This window comes from Cotesia typhae, unplaced genomic scaffold, assembly GCF_013202065.1.
Source record: "Cotesia typhae breed Kobodo isofemale line unplaced genomic scaffold, CoteBio_Ctyphae contig_44, whole genome shotgun sequence".
NCBI classification, from domain to species: domain Eukaryota; kingdom Metazoa; phylum Arthropoda; class Insecta; order Hymenoptera; family Braconidae; genus Cotesia; species Cotesia typhae.
Window position 1 is genome coordinate 6,438,832 of NW_027423753.1, and position 27,023 is coordinate 6,465,854.

General features: G+C 34.8%; 5 protein-coding genes across 5 annotated transcripts; 4 read left to right on the forward strand and 1 right to left on the reverse strand.

The window, feature by feature from the left end:
- The first annotated feature begins 685 nt into the window (after window positions 1-685).
- Window positions 686-1,564, forward strand: LOC141528902 (uncharacterized). The gene has a single exon (XM_074245181.1). The coding sequence runs from the start codon at window positions 686-688 to the stop codon at window positions 1,562-1,564; it is 879 nt and encodes a 292-aa protein (XP_074101282.1).
- A 156-nt stretch (window positions 1,565-1,720) lies between these two features.
- On the forward strand, window positions 1,721-4,209 carry LOC141528903 (uncharacterized). Its single transcript, XM_074245182.1, has 2 exons — window positions 1,721-3,720; window positions 3,981-4,209. Exons 1-2 carry the CDS (start codon window positions 1,721-1,723, stop codon window positions 4,207-4,209), a joined length of 2,229 nt encoding a protein of 742 aa, XP_074101283.1.
- A 4,839-nt stretch (window positions 4,210-9,048) lies between these two features.
- LOC141528679 (uncharacterized) lies at window positions 9,049-10,613 on the forward strand. The gene is made up of 2 exons (XM_074244843.1): window positions 9,049-9,674; window positions 9,861-10,613. The coding sequence occupies exons 1-2, from the start codon at window positions 9,296-9,298 to the stop codon at window positions 9,917-9,919; spliced, it is 438 nt and encodes a 145-aa protein (XP_074100944.1). The 5' UTR covers window positions 9,049-9,295; the 3' UTR covers window positions 9,920-10,613.
- A 3,624-nt stretch (window positions 10,614-14,237) lies between these two features.
- On the forward strand, window positions 14,238-19,551 carry LOC141528613 (uncharacterized). Its single transcript, XM_074244760.1, has 2 exons — window positions 14,238-15,411; window positions 16,454-19,551. The coding sequence occupies exons 1-2, from the start codon at window positions 14,550-14,552 to the stop codon at window positions 16,471-16,473; spliced, it is 882 nt and encodes a 293-aa protein (XP_074100861.1). The 5' UTR covers window positions 14,238-14,549; the 3' UTR covers window positions 16,474-19,551.
- A 181-nt stretch (window positions 19,552-19,732) lies between these two features.
- Window positions 19,733-20,805, reverse strand: LOC141528908 (uncharacterized). The gene is made up of 2 exons (XM_074245191.1): window positions 20,182-20,805; window positions 19,733-19,992 (listed from the first exon to the last, which is right to left on the reverse strand). The coding sequence occupies exons 1-2, from the start codon at window positions 20,558-20,560 to the stop codon at window positions 19,934-19,936; spliced, it is 438 nt and encodes a 145-aa protein (XP_074101292.1). The 5' UTR covers window positions 20,561-20,805; the 3' UTR covers window positions 19,733-19,933.
- Between the last annotated feature and the right edge of the window lie 6,218 nt (window positions 20,806-27,023).

Here is a 27,023-nt window from a genome sequence, read left to right on the forward strand (position 1 = left end):
TTGACCAACTAGCCACTGTGATACCAATCCTAGGCGTGGGTAATCAGTCTTCAAGCAAAACTCTTGGTCAAACTAACTTAACCATTGAGTCTTGCATCTCACATAAACAAGTCCATCTCAGAGCACATATCCTGTCTCAAATCACTACTAAGATTCCATCAGTCTCCATCACAGACCAGCATTGGTCTCATCTGAGCAACCTAGAAAGAGCAGATCCAGAATTCCTGAAGCCTGGACACGTTGAAATCCTCATAGGGGCTGACACTCTCAATCAAATTCTAGAACCATCTCCAATAATTAAAGGGCAATCAGATGAGCCATTAGCTATTCACACAATCTTTGGATGGGCCTTTCTTGGACCAGCATCATCTCAAACACGAAATCTCCCTCTCAGGTCTCTTCATACTGTGACAAACGATGAGCTTCAAGACTTCCTCACAAGATTCTGGGTTCAGGAAGAAGTACCACATCAAACAAAGACATCTCTCAGCTTAGCCGATGCACAATGTGAAGAATATTACACTAGCACACTCTCGCGCAAGACGGGCGCTACGTGGTACGAATACCACTCTCAACTGAAATCTCACAACTAGGAGATTCCAGAGCTATCGCTCACCGATGTTTAAAACGACTTCTCAAGCGTCTAGATTCTGACGAAACTCTAAAACAGCGATACATAGAATTCATGCAAGAGTATGAAACATTAGGCCACATGGTAGCAGTTCCAAAGGATGCCCCGGAACCTCAACATCCTTATTATTTACCTCATCATGGAGTTCTCAGAGAACAGAGTACCTCAACAAAGCTCAGAGTCGTTTTTAACGGGTCATGCAAGACCACTTCTCAAGTCTCTCTCAATGACATTCAACACACAGGTCCAAAAACTCAACGAGACATCATTGATGTATTGTTGTGGATCAGACGCTATAAATACATCTTCATGACAGACATTGTAAAAATGTTCAGGCAAATTCAAGTCCATCAAAATGATTGGGATTTGCAACGAATTCTTTGGATAAATGAGCAGCGTAACGTAAAAGCATATCAACTGACAACTGTTACGTATGGGACTCGATCAGCGCCGTATCTTGCCTGTAGAACCCTCAAGAGGCTAGTGGAAGACAAACGAGAGAATTATCCTCTTGCAGTTGATGCAATCCTGAAAGGAAGTTATGTTGATGACATCTCAGGTGGAGCTGACTCAATTGACCAGCTCAACATAATAGCTCAACAGCTCAATGGCATGTGCGCCTCAGCATGTCTTCCACTAGATAAATGGAAAAGCAACACACAAGAGTTTGTTATTCCATCGACATCTCAAACCAAAGACAAGTCATCGCTTCACACATTTGATGAATCACTATCAAAAGTGTTAGGTCTCTCCTGGTTATCAACTCATGATCAGTTTACGTTTCAAAGCTCCATTTCAGAAAGTGCAGTAATAACCAAGAGATCAATTCTCTCAGAAGTAGCTCAACTGTTCGACCCTCTCGGCCTCATCTCTCCAGTGGTCATTAAAGCCAAAATTCTGCTCCAGCAACTTTGGCTTGAGAAGCTTGATTGAGATGATCAACTTTGCCCTGATACAGTAAATCAATGGACCAAGTTTCGAGAAGACATCTCAAAGTTAACCGAACTTCGAATACCTAGATGGATTAATCTGCAAGCTAATTCATACTCAGTACAACTCCATGGATTCTCCGATGCATCTCAACTAGCTATGGCTGCTGTTGTTTACCTCAGAGTCACTGATCATAAAGGAAACTCAAAAGTCACTCTAGTCTGCTCAAAAACTAGAGTCGCTCCAATCAAGAGGCTAACAATTCCACGATTAGAGCTTTCAGCTGCAGTGCTTCTCGCCCATCTCATAAGGCATACACAATCTACATTAGAACTCCAAGATGTCCCAGTATTTTTATGGACCGACTCTTCAATAACACTTGCATGGGTCAAAAATAACCCCATGAAATGGAAAGAATACATTGGAAACCGAGTTTCAACTATTCATCAAACACTTCCAAATGCATGTTGGAGATATACGTCAGGTAAACTTAATCCAGCAGATTGTGCTTCAAGAGGTTTAAACGCGTCTCAACTAATTAGTCATCATCTCTGGTGGACAGGTCCACCTTGGTTAGCTCAATCTCCTGAACATTGGCCAATTTCAGTACCTCCATCTCCAACAGAAGATCTCGAAGAACGACCTGGCATCTCTTTAACTGCAGTAATACAACCATCAATCTGGGACTTGATCGATCTTCCATGTGTAAAAACATTTCACAAAGGCCTTAACAAGCTACTACGAATAATAGCACTATGTCAACGAGCCATCTCATATTTCAAACGAATCCCCAACTCGAACGTATCAACATCTCCAATTGGTCCAGCAGACTTAGAGAAAGCAAAACTATTTTGGATTAAAGCAACTCAGCAAGCATACTTCTCATCCGAAATCAGCACCATAGTATCAGGAAAACCCCTAGCAAAATCTCATGCCCTCTCTAGACTAACTGCAAGATTAGATCATCAAGGTATACTTCGAGTTGGAGGACGTCTTCAAAATTCTAAACTTGATCATGACAGCAAGCACCCACCCATATTACCTCGACAATGCAAACTTTCTGAACTTCTCATCGCTGATGCTCATGCCCGGACCTTCCACGGTGGAACTCAACTCACACTAATGTACCTACGACGTCAATGTTGGATATTAGGAGGAAGAGCTCCAATCAAGTCTTTTATCCAACACTGTTTAGTCTGCGCCCGAATCAGAGCAGTCCGAACACAACAACTCATGGCACCTCTACCGTCATCTCGAGTGACTCCATCAATAGTTTTTGAAACTACTGGAGTTGATTACGCTGGACCAATTACATTAAAGACATTTGAAGGAAGAGGTGCAAAGAAATTCAAAGGGTGGATAGCAGTCTTCGTCTGTTTCTCAACGTCAGCAATTCATCTTGAAGCAGTCTCAGACTACTCAACCGAAGGTTTCTTAAAGGCATTTCGACGATTTACTAGTCGACGAGGAATCTGCAAAACACTACACAGCGACTGTGGAACCAATTTAAAAGGAGCTGACAATGAATTGAAACGTCTCTTCTCCAAGGCTACATCAGAATCAAAAGAACTTCAACGTCTTCTCACTAATGATGGTACAAATTGGAAATTTAATCCCCCAGGAGCACCTCACATGGGGGGAAAATGGGAAGCCGCAGTGAAATCTGTCAAACGTCATCTCCAATTGTCAATATCAGAGACCAGCTTCACATTTGAAGATTTCTCTACTCTCTTAGCACAAGTTGAGGCAGTACTCAACTCAAGACCTCTCAGTGCTCTATCAGATGATCCAGAAGATCTCTCTGCCCTAACTCCAGGCCATTTCATTCGAGGAGCTGCGCTCAACTCTATACCTGAACCATCTCTAACTTCCGTAAACGAGTCAAGACTATCTCAATTTCAACGGATTCAAGAACGATTTCAACAATTCTGGAACCGATGGTCAACAGAATGCTTATCTGCACATCAGTCCATCTCAAAGTGGCGCAACCAACAAGACGATATCAAACTAGGATCCTTGGTGCTAATAACAGATGAAAGACTTCCCCCTTCAAAATGGCCTCTCGCGAGAGTAATTCAACTTCACCCAGGGAAGGATGGACTTACTCGAGTAGTCACTCTCAAGGCCGCTACATCAATTTTCACTCGACCAATTGTCAAGTTAGCTCTTCTTCCACTAGCTCCTCACCAAGCGTCATCTAATTGAAATTCTGCATTCCTGCAGAATTTGGGGGGGGAGAATGTTGAAAAAAGCCAAAATCATCAATTGACATCAAAAATCGCACGGACCATGACTAGAGAACTAGTCATGGTACTAACAAAAGCACGGACCTTAACGCTACCTTCAAAACCCCCACTCAGTCCATCGGAGCTGCCGGGCCAGTGAATTGACCGACTCCAATCCCCTCTCAAATCAACAGACTGTTTAAAAAGAGGAGCGAGGAGAGCTACCACACAGTCCACTTCCATCCACTGAGCGAAGAAGAAGAACAAGAAGAAGAAGAAGAAGAAGCCAATCAAGAATCTACAGTAAGCGAGCAAGGCTTACAATACAGTGCAGTATCTTTGGATATCAAGCGAGCAAAGCTTGTATATCCACTACTCAATAATCGGACCAACTCGGATCATCTCAACTACACCAAACGCTGACTGGCATCGTTAAATTAGTTCTTTTTAGAACTAAAACTTAAATAGTTCTTTTTAGAACTAAAACTTAAACAGTTCTTTTCAGAACTAACCAACTAAGTCTTCTCAAGACTACTCAAGGCTCTTTTTTAAGAGCGTGTGACTAACAAGTCATCTCAGGACTACTACGTAGTCCAAAGCCAATCGGTCTTTTTCAAGACCACAAAATAATTGCAGTTGTAAGAAACCTACCCAAGTTTGAGAGAAGGTGCCGGTATTATAACCGAACATTTTTATGGTTATAAACGAACTGTTCGTTGGTCTTTCCACAGTTTGATGGTCCGCAAAACACTGCACGGATACTGTTGGGAAGTAAACCACCATGTCGTTTGAGTTTCACACCGGTTCCTTGAACAATTTGATCAAAATTGATAACTGGCAACTGAGCTCTTGGTTTGTTGTCCATGACTGCTGATTGTATTCTGAGCTCAAGAGGTATATATACCGGCTTATATAGATAAGCAAGTCAGTCTTCAATGTGATATGTCTGAGAGCAGGCGTGGTAAAGGTTTGTTCAACAACATAATCAATAAGCTCCCACTTGAACTCCATATCCCTGGGTACCAGTACTGCGGTCCAGGTACAAAGTTAGTTCGAGGTGATTCAGGTATAAATCCTCTGGACGCTGCGTGTAAGGAACACGATATAGCTTACTCGAAAAATCGTGAAAATTTAGAAGCCCGTCACGAGGCTGATAAAATCCTTGCTGAGAAAGCGTGGCAACGATTTCAAGCAAGAGACGCTGCTATTGGTGAAAAAGCTGCTGCTTGGAGTGTGAATAAAATCATGAAGTTGAAAAGACGTTTCGGTATGGGTCTTAAAAAAGAAAAACCTATTACCAAGCGTAAGACAATTAAAAGAAAACCAATGAAGCGTAAGACAGTCAAAAGAAAGACAACCAAGAAGAAGGATGTTGCTCTGAGACAGATTGTTGATGAAGCTAAAAAGTTCATGCAGCCTGGTGGAGATCCGGTTAAAACAGCTCTTGAAGGTGCCCGCAAAGCAGTCAAGAAAATTGGTGGGAAGAAAAACGTTCGATTGCCTCGTATTCTACCAGTTCCATCAAAGATTGGTGGAGTACTTCCATTCTTGATTCCCCTGTTTGCAGGGTTATCAGCGGTTGGTGCTCTAACAGGTGGAGCTGCAGGTGTTGCAAAAGCTGTGTACGATGCCAGCACAGCCAAAAATCAATTAGCTGAAAAGAAACGTCACAACTTGAAGATGGAGGAAATAGCTGTAGGTAGAGGATTATACCTCAAACCTTACCGCAGTGGTATGGGTCTTTATCTGAAACAATACCTAGAAGGAGCTGGCTGCAAGAAGTCAAAAAACCAGTAGAGCTACCACATCGAGCACTGACTAACATCGACTTATTAAGATATGTCAAGCTGCTTAAAATTCCAAATTTTCGTGGCGTTTTCATGAGAAATGATTTACCAAAATCTGGACCAAAGACAAACGAATCAGCAATAATAAATTTATATGATAAACTTGGACCTGGAACTCACTGGGTTGCATACAAGAAGAATCATGATCAAGTAATTTATTTAGACAGTTTTGGTAATCTACAACCCCCACAAGACTTGATGAAATATCTCGATGTAGGTAGCGTAAAGTACAATCATAAAATAATCAAGACTTTGATACAATCATATGTGGACATTTGTGCTTAAAATTCCTGGCTGGACAACTATAAATTGAAGTGAGTCGAGACAACAAGCGTCAGTCATGGCAGAGTCATTCACCTTGACACTATCCGGAAACTCCTCCATACTGGAGGCAAATTATTTTCCACCGATTGAGCTATCACCAACAAAAAATTATGTTCTTGGGCTTGTTAAGCTCCTAACATTTAATTCAATACCAAATATTGATGTTGGTGCTAATAAATTTTATGTGTCATCAAAAAGATCCAAAAGAAGTACAATCAAGAGGTTTCAAGAAATAACTATACCAACAGGGAGTTATGAAATTAAAGATATTGAAACTTATATAAATAAGACATTACCTGAACTAAGTTTCACTTTAAAAGCAAACAACAATGAGTTGAGAAGTAAAATAAAATGTGATCAGTATATAAATTTTGAACCTGAAGATTCCATTGGATCATTACTTGGATTTACCAACCGCGTGCTTGAACCTAACACAGCACATAAATCTGATTTACCAGTCAAAATATTGAAAATCAATGCTCTAAGAGTCGAGTGCAATATAACTACTGGATCATACATCAATGGTGAGAAGAATCACACAATCCATGAATTTTTCCCGAGGGTTCCAGCAGGATATAAGATAGTGGAAGTGCCAACAAACATCATTTACCTACCAGTCGCCGTACGAGCAATACACAACTTGAGGCTCCGCATTGTTGATCAGTACGGGGGAATAGCAAATTTCCGTGGCGAGACTATCACGATAAGACTGCATATAAAAAGCCTGTAATGGGTATCGTATATGAAACAAAGACTGGTAACGGGTATAAAAGGATTGCAGGATGCCCAAAGATCATCAGTCATCATCGAGCTCTGAAAGTGTTGACACATCAAAACGCAGAGTTCCTAAAAAGTCTAGGACTAAAATTACGTGGAAAATTCACAAGATAAAAATAAATTTTTGTTGTCTAGCTTGTGTGATACCATGGCGGAAATCTTAGATATAAAAAAATCAATTATTTTCGATAAGTCTATTGCACACTGTGAAGCTCATTCACACTTGCCTATGCATCATCAACATTCAACAACAGTGATGAAATCAGGATTGCTGTTCAACATCAAGATCTGTGCTTGCTCCCAAGCAAGAGCACATTACATTTTTATGGAAGAATGAGGAAAGCTGGTGGTACTGCTGTAAGTGCTACTACGAAGATGGTCAACATCGCTGTTTGTCATATGTTTGAAGAGATACGTTATGAGCTCAATGGCGTAGAAATCGATAGATGTAAGAATGTTGGTATCACCAGTGTTATGAAAGGATACGCTTCTCTGAGTCCGGGACAAAAAAATATTCTGGAAAATGCTGGTTGGATTGTTAATGAAGATGACAACAAGCTGACTGATAATAGCGGTTACTTTGATGTCTCAGTACCGCTGAGTTTCATTCTTGGATTTGCTGAAGATTATCAACGAATTATCGTGAATGCCAAGCATGAATTGATACTGATCAGATCAAATACTGATCAAAATGCTTATGTTGTTACCGTTGAGAATGAAAATGTTTCAATGACGATTCAAAAAATTGAGTGGATTGTACCGTATATAATAGGGTGATTCAAAAAAAAAGAATATTTTTTTTTTCGTTTGGTACTCTGAAAAATAGGTTCCTAGACACCTCTAAGAAAGCCTCTCCAAGCATGAGTTCTTAATTGTAACGGGAAGGTCCTCCTTCTTACAGTTTTCTATTTTTTCTTATTATCAGATAGAAAAATTTATATCTCGCTTCCAACTACTTGAAAAAATATCTTGTTCCTTAGATTTTGTAGGAAATTGAATGCTCTACAAAAAGGTCTCTTACGATTTTTTCGTAAACCCAACCGTTTAAAAGATATTAACGGTTAAAGTTTGATTATTTTTGGGAAAATTTTTTTATTTCTTATGAATTTTATAACTCAATGAAAAAAATCATTATGAATGATGAAACTCATAGTTTTGTAGGAAATTTACTGCTCTATAAAAATGGTCTCTTATGATTTTTCGATCAAGTTGAGCGTTTACGAGATATTCATCGTCAAACATCAATGCATATCAATTTTTCTAGTTTTTGATCAATAATTCGAAAAATTTCAATTTATTCTGTGAGTTTCAAGAAAATTTAGACAAATTTGAGTTTTTATTATAAAAGCAACTCCTATAGATGTTTTCTGTTCAAAAATTCATTTGAAAGTTTTTATTCTAATAATATTTTTTTTTAATTTTATCTTTAATAATTTAAAATCTTAATCGCGTTGTCATTTATTATTATGAAATTTGTTCAGTGCGTATTTTTAATTTGTTTTTCACAAAATATACATAAAATTTTCGTTCGAGGGGATTTTTGTTTTGAATTCCATTTCTTCTTCTGTTTGTCTTCTGAAACTAACGCCATCTATGTTTTTTACTCTTAACTATCTTCAGTATCTACCTATTTAATACCGTATTTTCAGTGTTCCTAAAACTGATCATCTTGAATACGTAATAAAATAATTCATTTTAAATAAGTCTTATAATCATCACATAAATTTATTTATCATCAATTAACCTACAATGAATAAGTTACCAAAAGTGAAAGAGGTTATGCGTGTGTTTTTCTACCAACTTAAAATTTTAAAGTATTCAATCAAACAAAGTGCTAAAAATTCAGTTGACCAAGTTATTGAACTGTGGAGAAAAAATTAGATTCCAACTAGTGGAGCTCCTAATGCAGTCAAAAAATTTCTTCGCTATCACAGTCAATGGTTAAAATTACAAAAAAATTTCGATAAAAAGAATTCAGCGCAAAACCAAAAGGAAATGAAATTTCAGACTGATCTTGAACAATTATTCGACATTGTGAGCGAAAAATCCTTAAAAGTGCTTGATGATAATATTAGAAAGTTGTATTTGGATCGAAAATTCGGTACCCATAAAGAGATTCTTTCTAATAATGTACCTGTATCAAACTTAACCACAACTATGATGGGAATAGATGAGAGTAGTAAGTATCTGAGATATTTAATTATTATAAAGTCAGGTAGTAGTGTAACTTTTCATAGATGACTAGATGACATTTGACTAGACAATTTTTGGAGTCCTTTCTTAATTATTTGTCATCAAAATGAATAAATTCTATACATTTTCTTCGTTTAATTTATAAAACAGATCTTATTCCAGACTTAGATCAACCGTCTACCAGTCATGCGATTGTTCCAAGTGAAAAATCAGAGTCGTTCTCTACGTATACATTAAGTGGAGTTACAAATTTTGGATCTGATTCAGAGTATGAACCTCCAATTCCGACAAAACGAGCAAAACTTGATGTCTTAACTCCTGAAGTCATTTTTGGACTCGACCGAGCTAATGTCAGCAGTAGAAATGCGATGTTTATTATTGCTCCGGTTTTACTAGCAGTAGGTATTAAAATTGAAGATACAACGCTCAGTTATAGTTCAATTCAACGAGCTCGTATGCTTCAAAGAGAAGACATTGCTAAAGGACTTAATGACAACTTTAAGACACACGATAAATACGTTGTGCATTGGGACGGAAAAATGCTGAATGACCTTGTTGGATCAAAATCTGTGGAACGGCTACCAGTTATTTTAACTGCATTTGGTACCGAACAATTACTTGGGGTTCCAAAAATGAATTCTGGGACGGCAGACAATCAAACATCAGCCATTTTATCGACATTGAGTGAATGGGGTATTACTAATTATGTTAAGGCGATGTGTTTTGACACGACGGCAGTTAATACAGGTAACTTATCAATGATAATTTAATCTAAAAATATTTAATTATTAACGTTCTAGTTTAATTTTTATTGCTTACTGAATTTCACTTTTGAAATTATTGAGAATTATTTACTCATTTGGATTTTAAATATAATCTACAATTTGTTGAAAATATTAAATTTAACGATAGTTATCTATTTTCTTTATACAGGAATTCATAACGGTACATGTAAGGCAATTGAAAAGACTTTGGGAAGAGAGTTAATCTAGTTACCATGTCGTCACCACATTTTTGAGATCATATTGAGAAGTGCATTTGAAGTATATTGGCCTGTGTCATCTGGGCCAAACGTACCAATGTTCGGAAGATTTAAAAAATCATGGGATGAAATAAATAAAACTAATTATAAATCTGGAATTGAAGATACTGTTGTTGCTGATATCATTTTGGATAAAAAAATGAAATATCTAGTTTAATTGCACAATCCTTACAGGTATGATTTAACTGCGATTTAAAAAAAAAATTTTTCTTGTTTCTGACAAATTTTTAATTGTTTTTGATAGTTACTACAACCCCGAGATGACTATAAAGAATTGTTGGAATTGTCGTTGATTTTCCTTGGAGAAATGCCTCAAGAAGAAATTTTTTTCAAACGTCCTGGTGCAATTCATCATGCTAGGTGGTTGGCGAAGGCAATTTACAGTTTAAAAATGTTTCTATTCAGAAATGAATTTAAACTTTCTAATAAAGAATTGGACGGTCTTCGGCAAATTTGTATATTTATAGTTACACTGTATTTAAAAGCTTGGTTTTCATCAACTTCTGCAACAACTGCTGCTAATCATGACTTGCAGTTTTTGAAAAATTTATTCGAGTACAAAAATATCAATTCATTGATTTCTTCAGCAACTTGTGAAAAAATGATTTTGCATTTATGGTATTTAAGTGATGAACTTGCCATTTTATCATTATTTGACGATACCGTTTCATTGGAAGTAAAAAAATATTGTTGGAGCTGTTAATACTCGTAACGGTACAGATTCTAAAGCTAAAAATTTATAATTGATAAAAACGATTTGAATTCATTAACGCAAAAAGTCTGAGTGACTTTGTTTCTAAAAAGTCTTTAAATCTCTTTAAAATCTTTGATTTACCATATGACTTCCTTGATAAAGATATTTTATCGTGGCCTACTAATGACAGTTACATTGAAAATAAAGAATACTTTAACCAATTGAAAGTTGTTAATGATTCAGCAGAACGAGCTGTTGCATTAGTTAGTGAGTATAATCAATGCTTGACAAAAATGAAGAGCAATTCCAATACTTATTGCAAATTATCAAAGAACATCGAAAAAACTACCCAAACTGCAATAGAGGAAATTATTTACAGTAAAAGTGTACCGTTATGTTGAAAATATTGAAAATTATATGGCAGTTGATAATTAAATAAATAAATTCTTCGATAAAAAAGTGAAACACATGTGAAACACACTAAATTGAATTATATATTTAAAAAAATGCACTAATTTTTTGTTTTAATGTAATCAAACATGTCCAAGACTAAAAAAACTAATTAAAAAAATAGTTCATAACATATTTCTATTCATAGAAACTCAAATTTGTCTAAATTTCCTTGAAACTCACAGAATAAATTGAAATTTTTCGAATTATTGATCAAAAACTAGAAAAATTGATATGCATTGATGTTTGACGATGAATATCTCGTAAACGCTCAACTTGATCGAAAAATCATAAGAGACCATTTTTATAGAGCAGTAAATTTCCTACAAAACTATGAGTTTCATCATTCATAATGATTTTTTTCATTGAGTTATAAAATTCATAAGAAATAAAAAATTTTCCCAAAAATAATCAAACTTTAACCGTTAATATCTTTTAAACGGTTGGGTTTACGAAAAAATCGTAAGAGACCTTTTTTGTAGAGCATTCAATTTCCTACAAAATCTAAGGAACAAGATATTTTTTCAAGTAGTTGGAAGCGAGATATAAATTTTTCTATCTGATAATAAGAAAAAATAGAAAACTGTAAGAAGGAGGACCTTCCCGTTACAATTAAGAACTCATGCTTGGAGAGGCTTTCTTAGAGGTGTCTAGGAACCTATTTTTCAGAGTACCAAACGAAAAAAAAAATATTCTTTTTTTTTGAATCACCCTAATATATATATATTATGATGGGTTTTTCTTCACGGCACTGGCGTCGACAGCACCGGGGAGTTCCACCTAAATGTTGGCTTACCTGGTTCGTAGCTTGTTGGGCGGCAGGTCAACGTCGGAGAGATTCTAAATTGAATGGTGCGGGTCTAGGAATCAATTCGGAATAATTACCACCAGAGAAAAGAAAATGTTAACGCACAGGGACTGCTTACAAATCGATTTATTAACTCACAATGTACTAGGTTGAACCAGTACGCAGGTTCTGCAATTCGCTTAACAAACAAACTTTTGAACTAAGAAAATCAAGTGTCTTCGATTTTATTACCTTAACAGCAATTATAAATCGATCCAATACCAAATAAATTTGATTCGTCAGCCCGTTCTTAATAACAAAATGTTTAATGCGACGGAAAATTAACCAAAAAAAAAAAAATAACAAAAAAAATAATTGTTTCCCTTTGCTGTTCGTAACAACAATTTTCGAGTGTTCCAATAAGAAAAATTAACTGTCGCCGCATTCGTCTTAACAAATCGTGAAGTACAAAAAAATAGCAAAGGACAAAAATTATGATAATTATTTAGCGCTTCTTCTCCTAACAGCAATTTCGAATATAAAAAAAAATAACTAAAATACAAACAAAAAAATGTCTTCGCTTCCGGTCGTAACAAACAAATTATTAATTAAAAAAAACAACTAAAATTATAACTGTGTCGTATTTCTTCCTAGCAACAAATTTCGAATTTATCAATAGCATTGATTTGTCGTATATTGGTTATCGATGTCACAATCGATCGATCATTTATCATTTGCGGCGGGTAAATGAACCGTCGGTAACTGTTGTTACCCGTCGGGCAATACGCGGGACAAAGCTCGAGGTATAGTTTCTAATTGCGCTCTTAGATGGCCCCTGAGTCGAGCCAAATTTTTGCGGCAGACAATATCAAACTGATACGAAATAAAGTGACACTGTACACAATATTCCTTTACCACGTATTACAATCTTTTTGGCACCGGATACCTGGCTGACGTCATCCCGAAGACGGAATTCAACAAGGCAATTTCTGAACTTCGGTACAATTCTTAATTTCTGAATAAATAAAAAAAACGTAAAGTAGGTAAATAGGGGGGTGCATATCCAGTCGGTAAAACAGATTTGCGGGTTCATACACATGCTAAGTTATCATCCGTGGATATGGGCACCCTGTTTTACCGACCTGTTTTTACCGACGTGGATATGGTGGAGGGTTTTTCGTAGGTGGCGCTGGTGGTTAATTCTGTCGCCATTTTGAATCTTACTATCCACCATTTTCCCGCCATTTTTTAGATCTATCCACCATTTTGAATTCGCTATCTGGGGGCTGCTACCCGCCATTTTGACTCTGTTATCTGGTGGCTGCTATCTGAAATCCGCCATCTGGTGGTTGCTATCCACCATTTAGAATCCGTCATCTGCTATTTGCTATCAACCATTTTGAGTCTGAAATCCGTCATTTTGATTTGTGAATCCGCCATTTTAATCCGCCATTTTGAATCTGATTTCCGTCATTTTGAATTCAAGTTCAACATTTTGAGGTTAGGAAAAAGCATCCTCAACTATTAACCCGCCTTCGGCTCGGCCATAACAGATCAATAGTTCAGTATTACGCATTTGTAGTATGATATATCCATGTTTTATATATTTAAAATGAAGTTATGATAACTGCTTGCGAGAAATATTTTACGCAGCGCCATCTGGTGGCAGCTTGCATTACTTCTAACTGCGTAGTAGATGACATCATCAGACAGGTTTGAACCTGTTCAAGGTCGCGTAACTGCGTAGTTTTCTTTGTTCTATTTCTAACTGCGTAGTTGATGACTCATTCTGTTCCAGAATTTTCTAACTACGGAATAGATGACGTCATCAGACAGGTGTGAACCTGTTCAAGGTCGCGTAACTGCGTAATTTTCTTTGTTCTATTTCTAACTGCGTAGTTGATAACTCATTCTGTTCCAGAATTTTCTAACTGCGTAGTAGATGTCGTCATCAAACAGGTTTAGACTTGTTTTTGTGAAAATGGTGGGGGAAATTTCTATGAATCAGATAACTCATTCTGTTCTAGAATTTTTTAACTGCGTAGTAGATGACGTCATCAGACAGGTCTGAACCTGTTCAAGGTCACGGTAACTGCGTAGTTTTCTTTGTTCTATTCCTAACTGCGCAGTAGATGACGCATTTTGTTCTAGAATATTCTTACTGTGCAGTAGATGACGTTATAAAACCGGTTTTTAGGTAGAGGAGTGGAGGTAACTGCGCAGTAGATGACTCATTCTGTTCTAGAATTTTCTTACTGCGCAGTAGATGACGTCATCAAACAGGTTTTTAGGTAGAAGAGGGGGGTAACTGCGCAGTATTTTCTGCCTATATAAGCAGCTTGCTGAGAGCGTACTTCACAAAAACGAAGTACACATCTCCAGTGAAGTACGAGCTCTCTTAATTAAAAAGTATTCAGTGTTACAAATTATATTGAAGTTCACTGCTGTGAAGTACGCAAGTATATTCCAGTGTGCAAAAACTATTCTGTGTACAAAAACTCTAGTCCAGTGTGCCAAAAACTATCGTGTAAATTCAGTGTCTAACCTATAAACAGTGAACATAGCCTATAAACTGTGTACATAACTTACAGTGTACATAACCTATAATATTGTGTAAATAGATAGTAGTTAAGTGTGTGTCTTTCCAAGATGGCCCAACCTAACCTCATTGAGGCTTTAAAAAACTTGGTGGATACAATTGCAACCTCGTATGCTGATCTGTTGGGAGAGCAGCTGACTGATGAACATCGTGAAAGGTGTTCACGAGTGTGTAACGAGACCATTGAATACTTCAAGACAATATTACTGGATCCTGGAACAACAATTCAAGTGAGACGAAGTATTCAAGCACACATCAACCAACTCAACTGGTTTGCCGATCAGTTCTCCAGACTCGGTAACCTAGTTGTTGGTGGAGATCTTAACCAAGGAGTCAAATGGCGGGACTTGGAAAACGCTTTCGCTGGTAACATCCCGACTGGATGTGTTGTCAACCAGCATCACAAAAATCCAGCATCATTTCTCCAGGCCTCACGGGACATCATCATCAACAAGGTACAGAGTGTCTTGAGAGATCTGGCAGGGCTGAAAGTGATTGTTGAACTCTTTTGTACATTCCGGAAACAAGAAGATGTAGAAGAGCGAAAGGCTTTCATCACTAAAAGTCGTGAGATTCTCCCTGCTACATCTCTCCAGGATTGGTACAGTGAACATGTATACGACAAATTACTTCAAAGAATTGAAGAATTTGAACATGAGGGTTCCGGATGGAGTCTGCTTGGACCGAATAGCTTGATGGTGACCATGTCAAGATTCGCACCAACCCAAGTTGGAAACTCCACCTTCGTCAAATTACCGAGGGATATTATCAGGAAGAGTGCGGTTACCAACATCCAAAACAATGACGAGTTCTGCTTCCTGTGGTGTGTCAACGCTGCCTTGCATCCACCAGTATCGGTTCCAGAAAGCCCTACAAGATATTGCCACTTCAGCGTCAGATTGAACTATGAAGGTATTCAATTTCCAATCAAACTTAATGATATACCAAAATTTGAAAAAATGAATGACCTTAGCATTAATGTATATGGTATAGAGTCAGAATTCACGGGTAAAAAGTCAGAAAAAAGTACTATTATCCCATTATATTTAAGTAACTTCGAGTCAGAAATACCGACAATACATTTATTAATGATTAAAAAAAGTGTAAATTATACTGATAATTTAGATAATATTGAGTCTGTCTATCACTTTGCATGGATACATAATCTTTCTGGATTAATTACAAGTCAAATATCTCTAGGTAGACATCGATTATACTTTTGTGATCGTTGTTTGAATCATTTCAAATTAGAAAAATGTTATTTAGAGCACCGAGTAGATTGTTTTAAATCTAACAAAGTCCGCATGGAATTTCCCAGTGAAAAAAATAAAATTTTGAAATTCAAAGATTTTAAGTCTAAAGATACTGTGCCGTTTGTGGTTTACGCGGATCTAGAATGAACACTCGAACCCCCAGGAGATGATGAAAAGACAATTAATAAACATGTTCCACACAGTATTGCTTACTATGTACATTGCAGCTATGATAACACACTCTCCAAATTTGAATTAAACCGTTCTCCGGATTGCATAAACTGGTTTGTTAAACAATTAGAGTCATTAGCTCTGGACTTTGAAAAAATTCTAAAGAATCCCATTAAAATGAAACCTTTAACGAAAGAGCAACAAGATAGACACAATCAGGTAACTATGTGTCACATCCGTGAAAAACCAATCACTTCTACAACAGATAAAGTCTATGATCATTGTCACTTCACGGGTAACTATAGAAACGCAGCTCATAAATCATGTAACGTTAATTATCAGAAATCTACCATTATCCCAGTTGTCTTTCATAATTTATCCGGCTATGACTCACACTTTATAATTAAATCCTTAGCTACAGTATTTGAGGGTGAAATTTCATTATTACCAATCAATAAAGAGCGTTACATTTCTTTCACAAAATCAGTTAAAAATACTTTAGTCTCTCTAAGATTTATTGACTCTTTTAGATTCATGGCCTCCAGTTTAGAGAAATTAGCTTCATACCTTGATGACAAAGACAAACAGATTACGCGACTACACTACCCTGACCGTAACGCTACCCGCTGCTGGAATCTGCTATCATCACCAGGATATACGGGTGCCCTCTACCATTCAGGCGAATGCATGAATTGGAAACTGGGTATAATTATGAGATCACAAACATCAGAATAGTTAGAACACAATTTGGATTCAACGTTGAAATATGCTTGGACAACACTTGTTCAACGTTTCTCCCTGCTGCATGCAACCAGAAGTTTTTGAATAAGCCGCATCTACTTGCAAAGATGAAGAATATTATCAATAATGGTGAAAAGATTTATTTGTATTACATCGGTACATCATACAATAAATTTAAATGCATTTACACACCATCTATACCAACTGTGCAATTAATGAAAAAGTTTAAATCTATGTAATGTTACTAATATATTTCGTATTTATTATAGTAAGGTTTATAATTAAAAACCCAAAATTATAAAAAAGTTTTTCTTTATTTACTATTTTTAATTACATCATGTTTATTTACTATTTTTAATTACATTAAGTTTATTGATTAGTACAGGATCAATAATTTTATTTATTTGTTGTATTCGTCGGTGAAATCGTTCTCCGTCTCTTGCTGCTAGTTCCCATGGTCCTTTCCTCGCTTGTCTGGATGCAAAGTCCCATACATACATGTATGGTGGGTTTGGGATCAAACTGCACCATTAAGTAAGTTTTCTCACAGTGCTGCTGATGGGATTGTACTCAATTATTCGATCGTGAATTATCAAGCAGTAAGCAGCAGTTTGATTTGGAAACTGTGCTGATGATTCAAATTCCAGGCGTATATCCACAGGTCCAGACTTGATTGACTCGTTCTGCTTGGAACAGTCAATTATATATAGAGGTGCTTTATTCAGAAAATTTTTTTAGCCAATAGCGGTTCAGCTTCTTTTCCATAGTAAGCACTTTGAAAATTTGTGTACATATCATACATCAAGGCATACTGATTATGCACAATGTTGAGGTTCAAATTTCCATATGGATAACTCTGAGAGTTCAAGAACAGCTTAATGTCTCTTATGCTGCAGTGATCAAACTCGCTTGCGTTTTGATTCGATTGATTCTTTCTTGCTGTTTGGAATCCAAGGATAACAAAACGAGGTTTCTCAAGCTGATTTGTTGTTTTGATTACCCAAATATGCTTGTTGGTAGCTGGTAGCAGTGGATACTCATACAATTCCCAAGTCCGGAAACTGATTGGGATAGCTGGATCGGAGGTTATGTAATTCAACACCTCGATTTTTTGCTTGTCAAACATTGTTATATACTAGGGTGATTCAAAAAAAAAGAATATTTTTTTTTTCGTTTGGTACTCTGAAAAATAGGTTCCTAGACACCTCTAAGAAAGCCTCTCCAAGCATGAGTTCTTAATTGTAACGGGAAGGTCCTCCTTCTTACAGTTTTCTATTTTTTCTTATTATCAGATAGAAAAATTTATATCTCGCTTCCAACTACTTGAAAAAATATCTTGTTCCTTAGATTTTGTAGGAAATTGAATGCTCTACAAAAAAGGTCTCTTACGATTTTTTTCGTAAACCCAACCGTTTAAAAGATATTAACGGTTAAAGTTTGATTATTTTTGGGAAAATTTTTTATTTCTTATGAATTTTATAACTCAATGAAAAAAATCATTATGAATGATGAAACTCATAGTTTTGTAGGAAATTTACTGCTCTATAAAAATGGTCTCTTATGATTTTTCGATCAAGTTGAGCGTTTACGAGATATTCATCGTCAAACATCAATGCATATCAATTTTTCTAGTTTTTGATCAATAATTCGAAAAATTTCAATTTATTCTGTGAGTTTCAAGGAAATTTAGACAAATTTGAGTTTCTATGAATAGAAATATGTTATGAACTATTTTTTTAATTAGTTTTTTTAGTCTTGGACATGTTTGATTACATTAAAACAAAAAATTAGTGCATTTTTTTAAATATATAATTCAATTTAGTGTGTTTCACATGTGTTTCACTTTTTTATCGAAGAATTTATTTATTTAATTATCAACTGCCATATAATTTTCAATATTTTCAACATAACGGTACACTTTTACTGTAAATAATTTCCTCTATTGCAGTTTGGGTAGTTTTTTCGATGTTCTTTGATAATTTGCAATAAGTATTGGAATTGCTCTTCATTTTTTGTCAAGCATTGATTATACTCACTAACTAATGCAACAGCTCGTTCTGCTGAATCATTAACAACTTTCAATTGGTTAAAGTATTCTTTATTTTCAATGTAACTGTCATTAGTAGGCCACGATTCAATATCTTTATCAAGGAAGTCATATGGTAAATCAAAGATTTTATAGTATATTACACACCGAGGGAAGTAAAGTAAGAAATGTCTCAGATCACATGTAATTGTTGGCCGAGGCGAAGCCGAGGTCAACAAACATGTGATCTGAGGTTTTCTTATTTACTTCCCGAGGAGTGTATGCTATTTTTTTGCTCGACGAAGGCAGAAAGTGGCAACTTCATTTAGCGCAGCGGGCCGAAAGTTGACGCTTTCTGCCCGTCGAGCAAAAAAAGAGATTTAAAGACTTTTTAGAAACAAAGTCACTCAGACTTTTTTGCGTTAATGAATTCAAATCGTTTTTATCAATTATAAATTTTTTAGCTTTAGAATCTGTACCGTTACGAGTATTAACAGCTCCAACAATATTTTTTTTTACTTCCAATGAAACGGTATCGTCAAATAATGATAAAATGGCAAGTTCATCACTTAAATACCATAAATGCAAAATCATTTTTTCACAAGTTGCTGAAGAAATCAATGAATTGATATTTTTGTACTCGAATAAATTTTTCAAAAACTGCAAGTCATGATTAGCAGCAGTTGTTGCAGAAGTTGATGAAAACCAAGCTTTTAAATACAGTGTAACTATAAATATACAAATTTGCCGAAGACCGTCCAATTCTTTATTAGAAAGTTTAAATTCATTTCTGAATAGAAACATTTTTAAACTGTAAATTGCCTTCGCCAACCACCTAGCATGATGAATTGCACCAGGACGTTTGAAAAAATTTCTTCTTGAGGCATTTCTCCAAGGAAAATCAACGACAATTCCAACAATTCTTTATAGTCATCTCGGGGTTGTAGTAACTATCAAAAACAATTAAAATTTGTCAGAAACAAGAAAATTTTTTTCTTAAAATCGCAGTTAAATCATACCTGTAAGGATTGTGCAATTAAACTAGATATTTCATTTTTTTATCCAAAATGATATCAGCAACAACAGTATCTTCAATTCCAGATTTATAATTAGTTTTATTTATTTCATCCCATGATTTTTTAAATCTTCCGAACATTGGTACGTTTGGCCCAGATGACACAGGCCAATATACTTCAAATGCACTTCTCAATATGATCTCAAAAATGTGGTGACGACATGGTAACTAGATTAACTCTCTTCCCAAAGTCTTTTCAATTGCCTTACATGTACCGTTATGAATTCCTGTATAAAGAAAATAGATAACTATCGTTAAATTTAATATTTTCAACAAATTGTAGATTATATTTAAAATCCAAATGAGTAAATAATTCTCAATAATTTCAAAAGTGAAATTCAGTAAGCAATAAAAATTAAACTAGAACGTTAATAATTAAATATTTTTTTTAGATTAAATTATCATTGATAAGTTACCTGTATTAACTGCCGTCGTGTCAAAACACATCGCCTTAACATAATTAGTAATACCCCATTCACTCAATGTCGATAAAATGGCTGATGTTTGATTGTCTGCCGTCCCAGAATTCATTTTTGGAACCCCAAGTAATTGTTCGGTACCAAATGCAGTTAAAATAACTGGTAGCCGTTCCACAGATTTTGATCCAACAAGGTCATTCAGCATTTTTCCGTCCCAATGCACAACGTATTTATCGTGTGTCTTAAAGTTGTCATTAAGTCCTTTAGCAATGTCTTCTCTTTGAAGCATACGAGCTCGTTGAATTGAACTATAACTGAGCGTTGTATCTTCAATTTTAATACCTACTGCTAGTAAAACCGGAGCAATAATAAACATCGCATTTCTACTGCTGACATTAGCTCGGTCGAGTCCAAAAATGACTTCAGGAGTTAAGACATCAAGTTTTGCTCGTTTTGTCGGAATTGGAGGTTCATACTCTGAATCAGATCCAAAATTTGTAACTCCACTTAATGTATACGTAGAGAACGACTCTGATTTTTCACTTGGAACAATCGCATGACTGGTAGACGGTTGATCTAAGTCTGGAATAAGATCTGTTTTATAAATTAAACGAAGAAAATGTATAGAATTTATTCATTTTGATGACAAATAATTAAGAAAGGACTCCAAAAATTGTCTAGTCAAATGTCATCTAGTCATCTATGAAAAGTTACACTACTACCTGACTTTATAATAATTAAATATCTCAGATACTTACTACTCTCATCTATTCCCATCATAGTTGTGGTTAAGTTTGATACAGGTACATTATTAGAAAGAATCTCTTTATGGGTACCGAATTTTCGATCCAAATACAACTTTCTAATATTATCATCAAGCACTTTTAAGGATTTTTCGCTCACAATGTCGAATAATTGTTCAAGATCAGTCTGAAATTTCATTTCCTTTTGGTTTTGCGCTGAATTCTTTTTATCGAAATTTTTTTGTAATTTTAACCATTGACTGTGATAGCGAAGAAATTTTTTGACTGCATTAGGAGCTCCACTAGTTGGAATCTAATTTTTCTCCACAGTTCAATAACTTGGTCAACTGAATTTTTAGCACTTTGTTTGATTGAATACTTTAAAATTTTAAGTTGGTAGAAAAACACACGCATAACCTCTTTCACTTTTGGTAACTTATTCATTGTAGGTTAATTGATGATAAATAAATTTATGTGATGATTATAAGACTTATTTAAAATGAATTATTTTATTACGTATTCAAGATGATCAGTTTTAGGAACACTGAAAATACGGTATTAAATAGGTAGATACTGAAGATAGTTAAGAGTAAAAAACATAGATGGCGTTAGTTTCAGAAGACAAACAGAAGAAGAAATGGAATTCAAAACAAAAATCCCCTCGAACGAAAATTTTATGTATATTTTGTGAAAAACAAATTAAAAATACGCACTGAACAAATTTCATAATAATAAATGACAACGCGATTAAGATTTTAAATTATTAAAGATAAAATTAAAAAAATATTATTAGAATAAAAACTTTCAAATGAATTTTTGAACAGAAAACATCTATAGGAGTTGCTTTTATAATAAAAACTCAAATTTGTCTAAATTTTCTTGAAACTCACAGAATAAATTGAAATTTTTCGAATTATTGATCAAAAACTAGAAAAATTGATATGCATTGATGTTTGACGATGAATATCTCGTAAACGCTCAACTTGATCGAAAAATCATAAGAGACCATTTTTATAGAGCAGTAAATTTCCTACAAAACTATGAGTTTCATCATTCATAATGATTTTTTTCATTGAGTTATAAAATTCATAAGAAATAAAAATTTTCCCAAAAATAATCAAACTTTAACCGTTAATATCTTTTAAACGGTTGGGTTTACGAAAAAATCGTAAGAGACCTTTTTGTAGAGCATTCAATTTCCTACAAAATCTAAGGAACAAGATATTTTTTCAAGTAGTTGGAAGCGAGATATAAATTTTTCTATCTGATAATAAGAAAAAATAGAAAACTGTAAGAAGGAGGACCTTCCCGTTACAATTAAGAACTCATGCTTGGAGAGGCTTTCTTAGAGGTGTCTAGGAACCTATTTTTCAGAGTACCAAACGAAAAAAAAAATATTCTTTTTTTTTGAATCACCCTAATATATATATTTTTAGGCATATACTACATAAAAAAAATTAGGAAAACGGTTGACCCTGACGGCCATCCCTGCAACTTCCCGCTACATTTGTAATTAAGCGCTCGAAATTGCACTTATTATGTTTTTGAGCTCTTCCAGCTCAGAAATTTAATTTTCGTGTAGTTTTGAGCTCTCCGAGCTCAAAAGTTTGATAGGAGTTTATTAAATCAATATTTTTGGAATTTTCAAATCGTGATAACTTTTGAATGGATCAACCGATTTCCACGCGGTTGGCGGCATTCGACGCAGTTTCATCATCCTCATAAGTTATTTTCAGGTTTTAATTGATCAAACCGAAAATCTCAGAGTAACCCCGAAAAAAAACACTTTTTTCGGTTTTCTTTCGTTCACGATAACTCACGAACAAATAAACCGATTTTGACTGGACTGGCGGCGATCGACGTAGTTTTTTAATGTTAAGAGCTGATTAGTTTTTGGAATTGATCGGTAAAGCCGTTTAAAAGTTATTCCAAAAAAACCACTTTTCAAAAAATTTTTTTTGTAGTTTTTTTGCGATTTCTCAAAATTTACTTGTCCGAATCGGTTTAAATTTTCAGGAAGTCTAATTTTGGTCAAGCCCTTTCGAATGGCACTAATCGCGATGAAATCGGTCAAGCCGTTCAAAAGTTATAAAAGGGTTACACACACACACACACACACACACACACCCTCGCGGGAATAGTCAGGGAAGCTTCCCAAGACCTCAAAACGTCGAGATCTGATAAAAACTCGATTTTTGCAAAACGGGGTGAAAACAATAACTTCCCGATTTTTTAAAATCTGAGATTTTCTTAACGGGAAGTTAAAAATTTAAATATCATCATTTGCACTTAAATTTTTAATATTGATAATTTCAAACATTAAAATTTACAATAAGATATTAAAAATATACAGAACGATTGACACAGTCTAAAGCAATATAAAAACTTGACTTTTGTGTATTTTTAATTGATCAATATTCTTAAAAAATAGTTCATTTCCATCGAAACACAATATGCAATAACATAAATTATCTAAACAATAAACCGTCACACTCTGTCACCATATGGAATTAGCTTTTAAGAATGATGAGAATTAAATAATTCCTTCCATCATTTCAACTAACAACTACCCACTTTATAGAAGATAATTCAACCTTTTCGTAGAGTTTTACTTTCTTATTTCAGAGGATTCAATTTATTTAAAATTGGGTTCCTTATATTAATTTGGTTCAACAGAAAACCAATTAAAAATTAAAATCTGAACATATTTCATAATCTACTTCTTTAAGTAAATTCTTTACTGGTAAATAAGCCTAAGCTTGCTTTGGTTTCAAAACTTGGGCCAGTCTTAGTAACCGAGCTTGGCACCCTGTTATCACTCCAGACTTCTACCAAGGCTGGGCCAAAGCAGTGCAGTCAGATCGTGGGTAAAAAGTACCCCCACCTAGCATTACACACGTGCTATTTTGCCTAGGGAAGGGGAACTTTTTACCTACGATCTGGCTGCACTGGGCCAAAGCTGGTTTATAAGCCAGAGCCAGAGTTTTACGACGCTGGCAATCCTGAGCCAAGCTTGGCCCTGTCGTAATCTTCTGTCTGGGTAAACTATCAGCTTTTCAAAAAAATTTCTAGCGCATTTCACAATAAAACAGCCATTTTCTAATTTTCAAAATCGTTAGTGAGGAAAATAGAAAACATTCTTTATTGAAATCGAAATAGGTCAGTTTCAAATTCAAACGGAAAGAGTGAAATGTATCTGACATAATCAGAGAAAAAGACATACTGATAAATGGGTAATAGATTTACAATGATTATTAGGAATTTACGGACTTGGTGTTGAAAAATAATTAAATAAATATCAATCTAAAAATGTCATCAGTAAAAAAGATGTTTTTTTAGTTTTCTCATATGTTTCGATATCTCTTACGATTTTATAAATTATTATAACTTAACTATATTCTAATTCTTTAAATGGATAGATCTTGATATCAAATTGAATTTTACAGGAGTAAAACATAGTACAATTGTCGGTTTTCTTCAATACTGTTCTCAATTGGTATGTTCTTTATAATTACTCTTTTTTTTATAAATGAATCGTTTATTTGGGAAACCCTATAAGATTAAAGACTCTACTAGTGGCACATTCTTCTAATAAAAAAATGTTCTACTTGGAATAAAAATTAAAAATTTTTTCGATCCTAAGGTCTTAAAGATTAAAGATAATATATTCATTATTGAAGTTAATGATTTCATTAATTGAATAAGTATCAAAATCAAAAAAAGTATCAGTAATGGGGTTCCCACCGATAATGGGATCTTTTACTTTGAGTCATATTTTTTTCGAAATCGGGTTTAGTGCATTTTTCGGTTCTTTGAATTTCCCCTCACTTGTACCAGCACCGAAAATTATTAAATATTAAATCCGTGTTCAAGACCAACCGGTTGATACAAATCTCATTTAGTTGAGAAACCTCGTAATCCAATGACTTGTGGGGTTTTTCGAACAAACTGTTACGTCCTCACCTTCATTCGCAGATGTCACTATCGCTCATCTCAAATATTACAAACTAGACTAAAACATATAATTAGATATAGATAATAGATTATAATTATAGAACTATAAGTAGGGACCATAACGATAAGTAAAGAATAACTAGTAGATACTAGAACACTTAAGAATTATCTAACAATGATTCAACACGCAGTAGAACAAATAAGTTGTTTTTGAGTTACCATTAACATTCCAACAAGGAACGCTTAACGATAACACAAATGTATAATAAAATGTAAAGGGAAACTAGAGTACAGTACGCGGCAACATCAGAAAGTTTCACGAAAAGAATGTCCTAAGTCAACAACAAACAATTACGTGGACTAGACTCTGGAGTGGCATCAGCCGATGAGCCAGCTCACCCTGATGACGCAGGAAGCGTGAACTCCAAAGTCTAGAACATTCTATATTTTCGAGAACCTGATAAGCAACCCTACTCCTACAAGGGCGCGTCCCTTGGGGAGTGTATAAAAGCGAGTTGCATCGGGAACTCGAGGCCTTTTTCATAATATCATTAAGCTACTAAGTACTGCTCTAGAAACCGATAAACATTACACTGTACGACGGTTTCCCTCCTGATAATTAAATTGTATCGCATTACTAATTAAATAAATCGGAGACTATTAATTTCAAATTAAATCATTTTATTTCGGAGGAAACTCGAGTCCACCTACTGACGACACTGGAGGTCGTCTCATCCTAATTCTCCAGACCCCTTTATATTATTTAGGGCCAGTTCTTCTCAAACCGCGTGGTTACGAGGACCTAACAAAACATTCGATTTAAAAATTCCAAAAATAAGTTTCTTTCTTTTTTTTTTTTTTGCAAAAAAACTTCTATTCTGAGTAGAAAAAATTCAATTCAATGCAAAATACTTAAATTTCAATCATTTCTGCAGTATTTAAACTAATAAGTTTAATATAGCCATATATAATTGCCATATTTAATAGCCAATTAGCCATATATAATAGCTAAATTTGTCATTAAAGACAAATTTTTGGGAACTGTGGGAAATAAAGGATAAAGGGGGAAGGGGAGGACCTTTACTCAATAGGAATTTTCGGTAACTGAAAAAGTAATTCGGACAGCCCAGACCGGGAATCGAACCCGGATCGTTTGGTTACGCGCCAAAGGCTCTACCAGTTAAGCTATCCGAGACACTGTCCGTAATTACGATTCAGTCACCTAATAAGGCCTATCGAGTAATAAACACCACCGTCCATCTTACGGTAAAGAGCAATATATAATAGCTAAATTTTAGAAAAATTAATTTAAATTAGTGTTTTATTTTTTGATACGATTTCACTGACTTGAATTTTAAAATAATTGATTATCAGATAATTAGGAAATAAATTTACTGTTTAACAGTTTGATCTTAATAATTTTTGCAATTTTAGTTTTATAAAATTAGATTGTGATAAATTAAAATGTTGTTTTATTGTTGACTCTCAGCAGTTCTTTAATTTGCATTTAGAAATTAATGATTATTTATCATGATTTTCATGAATTGTAGTTCCAATACATATTTTATACTATGTTTTATAAATACACTTCTCACACAAATTAAGGGAGCAGAAAAAAAATCCAAATTTTTGGGGGATTTTCAGCAGGCTGTAACTTATACAAAAATGGTCGTACAACAAAAAAAAAGCAAATTGTAGCTCTAAGTGTTTTGTTTTTGGATCTGAGTTTGAAAATTTTTTTTTGAAAATATTTTTCGAGTAATCATAAGAAAACCACTGAAAAAAAAATTTCGAAATTTTTTTGGTTTTTTTTTTTAATCTACGGACGTGGAAAAAATTTTTTCGACTCAACCTCCATATGGACCGGATAGCTTGTTTATTCAGATTTAATTTCGTTTTTTTAAAATCTCGATACGAGCATTTCTCGCTGAGATATCGATGTTTGAATGGAAAAAGATCATTTTGTCTTTGATTACCAATATCTCAGCAACCAATGATTGCACAGAAATTTTGAGGTTGGTTTTAAAAACTTGAATAAATTCTCTACAAGGATTGGCAATTGAATTTTGAAAAAAAAATTTTTTTTCAATCATTACATGAATTTGAAAAAGCATCCAAAAAAGGGCTTTTTGTCGTTTTTTG